The sequence below is a fragment of the Sciurus vulgaris genome (genome assembly GCF_902686455.1).
Source record: "Sciurus vulgaris genome assembly, chromosome: 10".
NCBI lineage: Eukaryota > Metazoa > Chordata > Mammalia > Rodentia > Sciuridae > Sciurus > Sciurus vulgaris.
In genome coordinates, this window is record NC_136470.1 from 114,817,657 (window position 1) to 114,829,886 (window position 12,230).

Below are 12,230 nucleotides of genomic sequence, written 5' to 3' on the forward strand. Positions count from 1 at the left end.
TTGAGAGTCAAAGCCAGTCTCAGTAACTTAGCAAGACCCTAAACAACTCAGTGAGACCCTGTCTCTACATAAAATACAAAAAGTGTTGGGGATGTGGCTTAGTGGTTGAGTGCCCCTGAGTTCAATCCCCAAGTACCAAAAAATAGAAAGAAATATTGCACAAGCTGCTAACTGTGTAAAAAGAGGTTATGTGGGCCCAGCACTTGGCTAGAACCCAGGGTCTGAATGTGAGTGGGGGGGCCCATGTTTGTGAAGGTCATGTTCAACAAATTCTCAGAAAGGAGGCCTAGAACTGGGGTTAGGCAGTTAGCCTAGTCTCGCGTCTTCCTCTTTTTAGAGTAAGGACTTTTGCTATAACAAGGCCCCAGAAAGGCCCTGTTGCATGTCCTGGCAGAGGGAAAAGCATAGGGACAGAAGCTTGGATTCCCACATAAGAAAAATTGGATTACATAGGATGTAAAACAAAGGACAAGGAAGTTCAGAGTTGGGGATTAACCTTTATGATAATGAGCTTGTAGGAAAATTGCCCTCAGCTGACTCTGACATTGAACAAACAAAACACACAATTCTGTATCACCCAGCACTTTTATTAGTGGTTAAAAAAAAAAAAAAAAAAAAAGCCTTGATCTAGACAGACAGGAGTCAGGGATGGACAAGCCCAGCGCCCTCTTATGGGGATTTTCCCGGAAATCAGGTCTTCCCCAAAGCAGGTTTAGAGGAAAGACCATCATGGATGAAACACCCACAGAAAGCAGCTGGCAGGATAAGAGGAGGGTCCTTAGGCACAGCTGGGCATCTGAGATAGCAGGGCTTCAATGTCAGGTTCAATGTCGATGGTCGGAAAGCGGCGGCTATACCTTCGCACTGGCACACCGTCAGGGCCCACTAGGAACTTCTCAAAGTTCCAGGCAACATCATTGCGGCACACCGGTGACCAGATGATGAATTTGGGGTCGGTCATGAGCGCAGTGGGGTCATCGCTCGGCGCGGGCAGGGTCTCCCGCAGGAATTCGAAGAGTGGATGGGCCTTGGAGCCATTCACCTCACACTTCTCGAAGAGTGGGAAATTGGGCTCGAACCCGCCACCGGGTCGGACATACTTGAGGGAATTCAGAATCTCTTCGTTCTTCGCGTTCTCCTATGGGAAACAAGGGCAGCTGGGACTCGGGGCCGCGAGGAGGGAGACCTTCTAACCACAAATGGGGAGTTTTTCGATGAGTCAACAGGATGTTGCCCTCCTTGCACAACCCCAGGGCGGGTCTCAATTTCGGCCGCCACGAGCACCAGAAGGGAAAAAAAAGTCGGTGGCCCACCTCTTCAGGTACTGGGCCGGAGGCTACCAGGCCGGCGCCCCCAATGCAGACTGCACGCCCACTCTTAACCCGCCCCACCCGGCGCACCTGATGTCCAAACTGGTTGCACGGGAAGCCGAGCACGACCAGGCCCCGGGGCCCGAGGCGCTCCTGCAGCTCGTTCATTTGGGTGTAGTCCCGGACCGTGGTGCCTCAGAGAGAAGCCACATTCTCGATGAGCAGCACCTTGCCCCGCAGGGAGCCCAGACTCAAAGGCTCCCCGCCGGTCAGCGGGCGCGCTGAGAAGGTATACACCGTGGACTGGGCCGCCGCTGTCGCCAGCCTAGCAGCACACATGGCGTAGGGTAAGGCAACTAAACAAAGTCGATCAGCGTAGTTCGGAACCCAGGCGGTGCCTTTTAAGGGGCTGGCGGCGAGGTCACATGACACCTGCACTTTTCCGGCCCTCCAGCCCCCTCCGGGTTTGAGGGTCCCGCCTCATCCGGCCTCCGCCTTCCCCAAAGGCCCCGCCCCTCCCCCAACTGGTGACAACCGGGAGGGTGGGGCCCGGCGGACCGCAGCAGTCTTCGGCTAAAGCCGGCGGAGGCACGGGCATGTCTGTTCTTGGCACAAGCAACCCAGTGCTGGGCCGGAGGCGGCTGCCCGGGTTCCCGCTGAAAGAACTCAAGGTCTCGGAATTCATTCTCAGACGTTCCTTAATTAGGGTGTGGAGTTCAGCCAAGCAGACCAGCCGCAGGCCGTGGAAGCAGCCTTGTGCATAAACAGCCCTCCATCTTGTGCCCTTGCAGTATGTGCCCTACTGTCGCTAGGATGACTTGCAGTGATGGTCCTGTCGATAAGGGTTACCAAGGCAAGTTCTCCGATGAGGCTCCTTAATTTTAGAAAGGGCATACTGGAGGAAGGGTGGGCAACGTTGAAGGCATGCAGGGCTCCATTTGTAAGGTAGTTTTCACTTCCCAACATTATAAAGGCTTTCTGGGGGATATTCACATCCAGGCCTCTGGTCTTCTTTCTACCTTTCAGCACCCAGTACAGTACCACCCTTAGTTTTTCTATTAACAGGTAGTGCCAAAGAGAGCCTGCCCCAGCCTCCTGTAGTGGAGCTCTGCTCAACAGCTCCCTATGGTCAAGAAAATTCAGACTAGAATGGCCCCTTATTAGGCTTAATCCCATTCCAGCCATCCCTGCTCTGAAACTCCATGTGGCACAGGATAATCATTTCCATGTTCTTGGGAGAAGAAAAGTTAATGTTTAATGTGTGTGTGTGGGGGGGGGGGGGGGGAGGCAGCACCCCTTTGCAAACAAGCTGATATTTCACATACATACCCTGAAGGAACAAACCTCTCCAGGGTAAGCCAGGCCAGGAGGGCTGAGTCCACCCTCCTTTCCCAGCCCTGGAAAGAGCAAAATACACACCAGGATACAGGAAGTTTAGAAAACTGCCTTTATTCTATTAGTTGGAAAAATTAACTGGTACAGAAAAAAAGTTTAGTCAGCTGGAGAGAAGAGAAAAACCAAGTGCCACCCATGAGAACAAGTGGCTCTTTTGGGAGAGAACCTGGATACAGTGAGAAGAAGCATTGTGAATAAGAGCCAGTCCCTGCAGTCTAGGTGAGAAAGGCTATGCCACCTTTAAGTGTCTAATTGCCTCAGTCATGAAACCAAATCCCTATTTACTTAGCCCAGCTCTGGAGAAAGGTCTGGGATATGAGGGGTCAAAAGGGTGATATGGCCTTTTTTTTTTTTTTAAATCAGAGAAAGTGACAAAACGGGAATTTTAAAAATGAATTTTCCATCTGACTTTATTTCCAAATACACTTTCTTTTTAAAAAAACCAATACACTTTTCTGTGGGATGACAAATATCAGTATTAGGAAATCCAATTATACAAAAAATACTACATCTAGTCTGGAATAGATATATTTATTTTTTGGTAACATACATTAAGTGGCACTAATTACACAGTAACTATAAGGTAACTAACATGAAACCACAGAACTGTAACTCTGCCACAGCTGCATGGACTTGGGCCTTTCTGGCTGAGTACATTTCAAAAAACTGGATGCCCACTCCAGAGCTATGGAAATGAAATCTGCTGAGGAGTAAAGCTCCAAAGTGATGACTCACCAGAGTTCCTTGCAGCTGACAGATAATAGGCAGGACATGTTAGTTATAAAGTAGTTACAGCCTAATTCACAAAAGTTACCATTTCTCTTTCTAGAAAGAAGCAAGAAGTTAAGAAATTCCTTGAATTAGCGCCTGGTGTGTCAGGTGGAGTGCAGAGAGGGCTGTTAGAGCAGTGTCAGAAGGACCCTGGCAGATCAGACGGGTTGGACATTATTAATAATCATGGTTGGCTTCTAAATACTGGTAGCAAGATGACTTCTGATTTGTAATCTTAGGTAAATTATAGATAAATGAAAAAGGCCAGTAATCATACACTAAGATTAATAAACAGCACTTCAAAATTAACCGCATGAGGGCTGTGCTTGCAGCAAGTTTTCACAACACAAGGCACCCAGATTTTTTCTTCCCACGTCTGGCTTGAAGAGCAGCTCTCGTGGCCATTTCAAAAACCTCCCTCACTCCATCTTTGGTCTTTGCTGAACACTCCATGTACCCAAAGGCACCAATCCTGTTTGCCATATCTCTGCCTTCTTCAGGTTTTACTGGCTCCTGGAAAGAAAAGTGCTTAATTACTGTTACATACACGCAATTCAGAGTATTTAAGTTTAGCTAGAAGTTTTTCTTTTTTTTTTTTTGAGATAGGGTCTTGCTATGTTGCCAAGGCTGGCCTCAAACGATCCTCTAGAGGCTGAGTCTAGAGGCACCTGCATTAAAAGTCCTTTTGTTGTTAAAACTGCCAAACTCCTAGATTTAAACTTGTTTTATGAAAATTCTGGAACTGATATGCAATAATTACTTCCTCCCCCCAATCGTTATTAAACCTATTCTTCTCCAGAAAGTAGAGAAAATGAGGGAAGAGATCAATGGAATCCTGCAAGATTAAGGAAGGAATCTAGCACAGGCCCTTGGGTCTTCTGTAATTAGCTTTATAGAGGACCAATACCCACAGATGGAAATAGGGCCTACCCTTGACTTTCAGGTAGCAAAACCTCAGTGGCTTTTTTGGGTTAAAGAGATTGACACTATTCCTATAGTGTAGAAGCCCTTAGGCCATCTGGCTTCTGAGAGGCCAAGATGTTACCACCACCACCACCATTACTTCATTATAAAGACATTAGGCTTTCTGTCTGGACTTCCTGACTTCAGATTTCCTTATCCTTCAGTTGCCACTAATTTATCTTTGGTCTCCTATGAACCCAGGTAATAAATGGAGGGAAATAAAGAGCCTGACAAAGCTCTTGTATTTGAAGCATTGAGTACTGCTGGGATGTTTTCTTCCCAGGCCATCAATACTTGGGGGCACAGCTACCTCAAAAGAGATACTGCTGGACATGGTGGTTCACACCTGTAATCCTAGCAACTCGGGAGGCTGAGACAGTAGGATTTCAAGTTCAAGGCCAGCCTCAGCAACTTAGCAAGAATCTAAGCAGCAACTTAGTGAGACCCTGTCTCAAAATAAATAAAAAATAAAGAGTTGGGGATGTGGCTCAGTGGTTAAGCACCCCTGGTACCCAAAAAAACGTCGACAAAAAAAAAAAAAAAAGGACATACGAGGGTTGGAGAATGTAGCTCTGCAGCAGAATGCTTGCCGAGTACTGAGAGAGAAAGGGAGAGAGACGCATTCCATGTCACAAGACTTAAGGAGTCCCTGGGCTCACCAGTCAGTGAGGGCCAAATGAACAAAGAAGGATTTCTAGCCCTCTGTAAACAACTTTAGAGCTGGCGATGTAGCGCATCACATAGAGAGCCTGCCTCCTATGCTCGCGACCAGGGTTTGAGACAACTTTATGTAAGGGTTTCTGCCAGGTGCCCAAGTTCAAGAATGCTACAGGAAGACAAAGCCCTGCCCCAGAACATGCCTGCTTCATCTTGGCTAACTCCCGCCTTGTGTGCTCATCATTACGAAGATCCTTCTTATTCCCAACCAGGATGATGGGTACGTTGGGACAGAAATGCTTGACTTCTGGGGTCCATTTTTCTGGGATGTTTTCTGAAAGAAGAAAAATGAACAGAATTTGGGGACACAAATTGCATCTTGAAGAATCTCCAGGAGCCCTATTTAAATTGCAAAGACACTTCTTTGAGAGAAGTATATTGAACATTAAATGGACACCCACTAGTTTCTAAACCACAGAAAATGGGAAAATTTCACTCCTTTCCCATAAACACTGACCCATGAGCTCTTTTCATTTTCATAAAGTGTTGCTGAGTTCCTCTGCAGACAGGGGCCCAAGTACGGATACTGGAGGAGCAAAAGATCCAAAACATAGGTTGGTGTCACATGGTATGACCTGTCCCAGAGAGAGGGATTCTTACGGTCATGCTTATCACTGCTAGCAGATGAATTCAGACCCCAGCTTACAGAAGGGTTCCCCATTGTGGGGTTGTAGCTGGTCCAATTCTACCTTGCTCACAGGTCCAAAGCATAACCTCCCTCATGAAGGTGACTGATATTTCAAATGACTCAAGAATGACGTTTGTTGGCAGTACTGGGAATTAAACTCAGGGCCTTAAACTTGATAAGCTACATCCCCAGCCTTTTTATTTTTTATATTTCTTTGAGAGAGGGTTCTTACTATGTTTGTTGTCCAAGCTGGACTCAAACTGTGGTCCTTTAGCTTCAGCCTCCCAGGCACCTGGGATTACTGGCATGTGCTACCATGCCCAGTATGAAGAATCACTCAAAGTAACAACAAAACCCAAGAAACAAAAAACTAGCTGTAGTTTCTTTCCAATATTGTATCGTTCTAACTAGGAAAGGTTGTACATACTTTATGATGGATGGAGGGCCTAAGTTTAACCTCCTGTGGTAAACTATCTCGGTGTCAGGGATAATTTTAAAATTGAGTTTAATACTTACCATATAATAAGGTTGCTTTGAGTCAATATATATAAAGTGCTTAGTATAATGACCATTCAAAATGTACCTACTATTATCAGAGACTACTTTAAAAATAAACTATTTTCTCTCTGACTTCAAGACAAAATTACCAAAAGGAAAGGGCTACTTAGAAAATGGAAAGATGCTCTGTCTTCTGGATTTCTGGATGAAAGACTGTATCAGACAGAGAAGTTACTCAAGCAAGGCCAGAAAAATCTCTCATAATCCAATGCTCCATTTCAGCATTAAGGACAGATATTCAGCTGCTTCCTTTGCTACAGCAGCTACTGAGTCAATTATATTATGAATGTGATAATTTGAAACTCAAAGCCTTATTGTTGAACACGGAGGTTCCTAAAGAAGAACAGTGTCTCAGCTTTCAGAGCAATAACAAGAAAAGGGCCATCAATCTAACAGTGAAGCCAAACAGCTTTGGATGAACCCCATTTTCATTTCTGCACCTATGGTCAGTTCAGATGCCACAGTGATACCTTCAAAAGGTGAGCTTATATCACTCCCTTAATTCCAACTTTTAAAAGCTCCCATCTTTTTAATTTTTATTTTGGGGGGGGGGAGTAGTTGGGGAGAACCAGGGATTGAACCCAGAGGTGCTTAAGCACTGAGCAATATCACCGACCCTTTTTTATTTTTTATTTTGAGACAGGGTCTCACTGAGTTCCTAAGGCTGGCCTTGAACTTGCAATCCTCCTGCTTTAACCTCCCAAATAGCTGGGATTATAGGTGTGTATCACCATGTCCAATTGTATGGACTTTAAAACTTCCCATTAATTTTGACACTATTTGAGCACTAGGGACTGAACACAGGACCTTGAACATGGGGCTACAACCCCGGCTCTTTTGTGACACATTTTTAACTGAGGAAAATTACTGGTGGGATTCTACCCCCACTCCCTTACAAAGGTACCCTATGTATGAAATTCTCCTGCACCCAGATGTGTCTCTATGTCAGTGGGAGAGCAATCTCTTTGCCTATATATTTTCTGTTTTTCCTCTGTTCCCTAGGGCATACCCTCTGTGGAATGGGCTAGCATAAACGAGCCAAGGTTCTGAGTGTGATTGCACACACTTGTAATGCCACCAACTTGGGAGGCTGAGACAGGAGCATTACAAGTCTGAAACCAGTCTTAACAACTTAGTAAGACCCTGTTTCAAAATAAACAAAAAGGGTTGGGGATATAGCTCAGTAGTATAGGACCACTGGGTTCAGTCCCTAGCACTTCAAAAACAGAACAAAAACAACCAAGCCATGGACAGTGAACAAGCAGAGGTCAAAAGTCAAAGATGTCCTTTGAGACTAGGAGACACTCACCCCCCATCCCACCCCTGCCGGCCTCCCAATACTGGGGATTAAACCCAGGGGTGCTCTACCACTGAGCTACATCCCCAGCCTTTTTTTTTTTTATTTTGAGACAGTCTTGATAAGTAGTTGAGGCTAGGATACTTCTCTGGAGTTGCTAGGATTACAGGCATGTGCTACTACACCCAGCAACAGATGGTTTTTAAATGAAAAAAGTGAGAAGAGGAAACAATATTTTGTTCTGAAGGTAGTTTGTCCTTATAGGATTATATCCTGGATGATGAGAACCCAAAATCCTCCTCATTCCCATAGGGTTTAGGGTTTAGATTAAGACCTTTATGTATGTGTCTGAGATGTCAAATAGCTCCATTTTCTCTGTGGTCTAAAGCTCTGCCTCCAGCCTCCACAGTCCTTTTGCAGTCCCTGACAGGAAGCCAGTTTGGTCTGAAAACCAAAATTAGGCCGGGTGTGGTGTACACCTGTAAGCCCAGCAACTTGGGATGCTGAGACAGGAGGACTGCAAGTTTGAGGCCAGTCTGGGTTTTAGTGAAACCCTATCTCAAAATAAAAAATGGCCAGGTGCAGTGGTACACACCTGTAATCCCAGTGGCTTAAAATATTGAGGCAAGGGGACTGTGAGTTCAAAGCCAGCCTCAATAACTTAGCAAGGCCCTAAGCAACTCAGGGAGACCCTGTCTTTAATACCTAGTACCACCAAAAACAAAACAACCACAAAACTAAATCACAATTGCTGTAAATGACCTAAATGGACAAATGGCAGGGATTACCTGCTCTTTCTCAGTTGTGGCAGACACTTGCACATGGGGCTCAATTTGTGACCTTGAAAAGTGGCTCAATGTCTTGAGTGACCCTAGTATTATCATTAAAGTGGGGACAAGCATGATAAAAACACAATCATTCTAACCATAAGTATTCAAGTCACCAGTAGGCCCTAAAAGACTGATAATGTCCCTGGATTCACCTTCTGCACGGTCATGACAGTGCTACAGCACTAAGTGAAAGATCACAGAATCTTTAGTACAAACTGAAAGTAAATTTTATTTCAGGTTTTGTTTTACAGTGTGAGGTCAGCATTATAGTCTTTTTCTGAAGTACAGAGGCTTCTGAAGCATATGGCTACCTGGGCTAGTGAAATGGTTAGGCAGAAGTCTCTAATAACCAACTAAGACACTTAAGGGCAAAGATAGGGCTTTTAGAAAAGAAACAGGGCTTTAAAAAATAAAGAGCAAGTTGGGCACATGCCTGTAATCCCAGTGACTTCAGAGGCTGAGGCATGAGGATGGCAAGTTCAAGGCCAGCCTCAGTAACTTAGTGAGGTCCTAAGCAACTTAGCGAAAACCTGTCTCAAAATTAAAAAGGACTGGGGATGTAACTCAGTGGTAGAATACATCTAAGTTCAAGCCCTAGTACCAAAAGAAAAGAAAAGAAAAATTACCTGAGATGTTGGGAGGCAAAAGACTAAATAGGAAGTACTGACAAAATGACAGAGGCAAAGTCTTCCCCAAATCTTAGTCTTAAAGAGATGGCATTGTGGGGCTGGGGTTGTGGCTCAGTGGCAGAGCACTTGCCTAGCATGTGTGAGGCCCTGGGTTTGATCCTCAGCACCACATAAAAAATAAATAAATAAAGGTCCATCAACAACTAAAATAAAATATATTAGAGATGGCATTGTATCTGAAATCCACCTACTTTATAAGATGGATACATTTTTTTTTTTCTTTTGGTGCTGGGAATTGAACCCAGGGCCTTGTGCTTGAGAGGCAAGCACTCTAACAACTGAGCTATATTCCCAGCCCCAAGATGGATACATTTTAAACAGTAGTTGGGCTAGGGGTGGTGCTCAGTGGTAGAGCACTTGCCTGAGACTCTGGGTTCCATCCAGAATTGTTAAGGGAGAAAAAAATCAAGCACAGTAGCAATTGGACACCTAGGCTGAAAAAGGATCCATAGCACCACCCTCTATAGTGCCAAGGCTCCAGATTTCTGGCCACTGACGACTCCACTCCTTTGCAGCTCATGTGTGCTTTTCAGCAACTTGATGCCCAGAAAAAACCTGAGAAAAGAGATGCCTGCCACATAAATAGGCAGTGACAAACATTAGGCTGCAGGGTCACTCACCTAAACTATCAGGGCTGTCGATGGAGAAACACATCAGTATAACATCAGTGTCTGGGTAGGAGAGGGGCCTCAGGCGATCATAATCTTCCTGCCCAGCTGTGTCCCACAGAGCCAACTCTACCTGTGATGGGAAAAACAACCATGGAAGTGCAAAGTTAATCCCACTACCCACTTATAAAAATAAAAAATAAATTATCACAGTACATTTAAAGAGAAGATCATTCCAAATAGTAAAATATAGAAGTGTTTACTTTATGAGAATCAAACCCAAATGTAAAGGACATATTTAAATAAAGTGGCACAATTCAAAATGTCTGATCAAAATACCTTTGTAGCTTGTATGTATTTTATTACAAATGACATCATGGTAGCAAACAAAGTGAGAAGACAAGAAAGGAAATCAAAATGTAAATAATATTTCACCAGGCTTACAAAGCAGACGGGAAAACAACCAGAATGAGTAACTTTTATTAAATACATTTTCATTCAACCATTTTCTTACTTCATGTCACCTCCTCACTCTCCCCCAATGTGGAAACATTGAAACAAGTCTGTATTTGAGTCTGTGTAAGATACCAAGCCATGTGTGGTAGGACGTGTCTGTAATCTCAGTGAATTGGGAGGCTGAGGCAGGAGGATCCTAAGTTCAAGGCCAGCCTTGGCAACTCAGCAAAACGCTGTCTCAAAATAAATAAATTAAAAAGGGATGGGGATGTAGCTCAGTGGTAGAGTACTTCAGTACAAAAACAAAACAAAACAAAAACCCACACAAAAACAAAAAATAAAATGACACCACCAACAACATGCTAAGTGTTAGGCAAGGCCTGAAATCACAGGAAAGGCCTATGGTTCTGCCTTTATTGAGTATATCACATAGGGCAGTACTCCTTTCACACCTCAGAATATGCTCACCCTCCCATAGTAGAGCAATGCCTAGGCTCTGGATACAGGACCCCTTTCACATTGTTCAGTAATGCAGCAAGTTCTGTCACTTCTTCTCAGAAGTAGATTGGATATATTTTTAAAGTGGATTTTAAAAAAATAATAACTTTATTTTTATTTAGTTTTGTACGTGGTGCTGAGGATCAAACTTGGTGCCTCGTATGTGCTAGGCAAGTGCTTCCCCACTGAGTCACAATCTCAATCCTAGAATGGATATTTAATACCCTTTGCTTACTGGCTCTTTGAGGCCCCAGAGGTCTCTCTCTGCTGTATGTTCATAACCATCAGATAGAAATGTGTTTGCCTTCAGGTGCGGTGGCACACGTCTACATCCCTGTGGTTCAGGAGGCTGAGGCAGGAGTGTTTGCTTTTGGTCCTGCCCCTGACTTCCTCACTTGCCATCTTGTCTTGCTGCCTATGCACTTCTGTATCTCCCTTACTTTGATGCTTCCAAACATTTTCAATTACTTCACAAACAATACCTTTATTTCATTTTCATGCATGCTAGGTGCTGAGCACTCTACCACTGAGTCACAACCCCAAGTCCTCAATTACTTCACAGAACTCTAATGTCACCTATAAAATGGTCTAAGCCATTTTACAAATGAAGAAGGGTCACAGAACTAATAGGAAGCCTTATAATGATAACACACTGAATTGTGAGCAGATAGCTTAATCCACTTTCCACACATGATGCCACAAAGAAGGAACAGGTGATTCTGGGACAGAAAGGGATGGTAGGTAAAGGAGGCAAATAAGAAAGGAAATAGAATTATGAAAGCTAATGTATTAAGGGTTAAAGCACATGCCAAGAGGACTAAGCATGTTGTTCTAGTTTTCTTTTTATCCAGTTGACCCATTTGCTGAGAGTATCATGCCTTTCTAGAATATGTACAGGAGGTCAAGTAAGAAATTATTTTGACAACAAAAGGGAGTAGAAGATGAATTCCATAAGACCTGTGTCCTATTCTTGTTATAGGGCTTCCAGGACAGATATGAGGAAACCCTGGCTCTGTCATAAACAACAGGAAATCAAAACAACTGTGGCAGACTGTTTTAGGTTAAAGTCAAGGGAAAAAAAAATGCTAGGTGCTGTGTCATACACTTGTAATCTAATTACTTGGGAGGCTGAGGCAGGAGTATCACAAGTCTGGCTTGGACAATTTAGCAAGACTGTCTCAAAATATTAAAAAAATTTCAAAAAGAGTTGGGGACTTGGCTCACTGGCAGAGTGCTTACCTAGTAGGTGAGAGGCGTTGGGTTCAATGCTTAGCACTGTTAAATAAATAAACGTGGATTTTTTTAAATGTTACAACCTTTTGAGAAGCACAATCATTACGGACCTCTTGAAAGTAATCCCCTACTTGGAGATTTGATGAAATACAGACAGAACTTATAAAAAACAGTCTATCCATGCAAAAATGTTCATCTGATCATTATCTATTTCATAATAAACTAAATTTCAAATATAAATAAACTTGAAAAGAAACCATACACTAAGGATGCCCCA

At 43.9% G+C, this 12,230-nt stretch overlaps 2 protein-coding genes across 10 annotated transcripts in view; both read right to left on the bottom strand.

The window, feature by feature from the left end:
- Window positions 1-566: 566 nt before the first annotated feature.
- Window positions 567-1,731, bottom strand: GPX1 (glutathione peroxidase 1). Its single transcript, XM_079155680.1, has 2 exons — window positions 1,401-1,731; window positions 567-1,138 (listed from the first exon to the last, which is right to left on the bottom strand). Exons 1-2 carry the CDS (start codon window positions 1,647-1,649, stop codon window positions 779-781), a joined length of 609 nt encoding a protein of 202 aa, XP_079011806.1. The 5' UTR covers window positions 1,650-1,731; the 3' UTR covers window positions 567-778.
- A 1,003-nt stretch (window positions 1,732-2,734) lies between these two features.
- Window positions 2,735-12,230, bottom strand: part of RHOA (ras homolog family member A) — a 54,486-nt gene continuing 44,990 nt past the window's right edge. For 8 of the 9 annotated variants that reach the window (XM_079155673.1, XM_079155674.1, XM_079155669.1 and 5 more), the window contains 3 exons: window positions 9,779-9,899; window positions 5,244-5,430; window positions 4,057-5,151 (listed from right to left, as the gene is read on the bottom strand). In XM_079155673.1, coding sequence (XP_079011799.1) covers window positions 4,935-5,151; window positions 5,244-5,430; window positions 9,779-9,899 — 525 coding nt within the window. In that variant the 3' untranslated portion in view covers window positions 4,057-4,934. Of the gene's footprint in view, window positions 3,990-4,056; window positions 5,152-5,243; window positions 5,431-9,778; window positions 9,900-12,230 lie in introns of those variants that run through there. The other variant, XM_079155675.1, reaches the window with a different exon arrangement.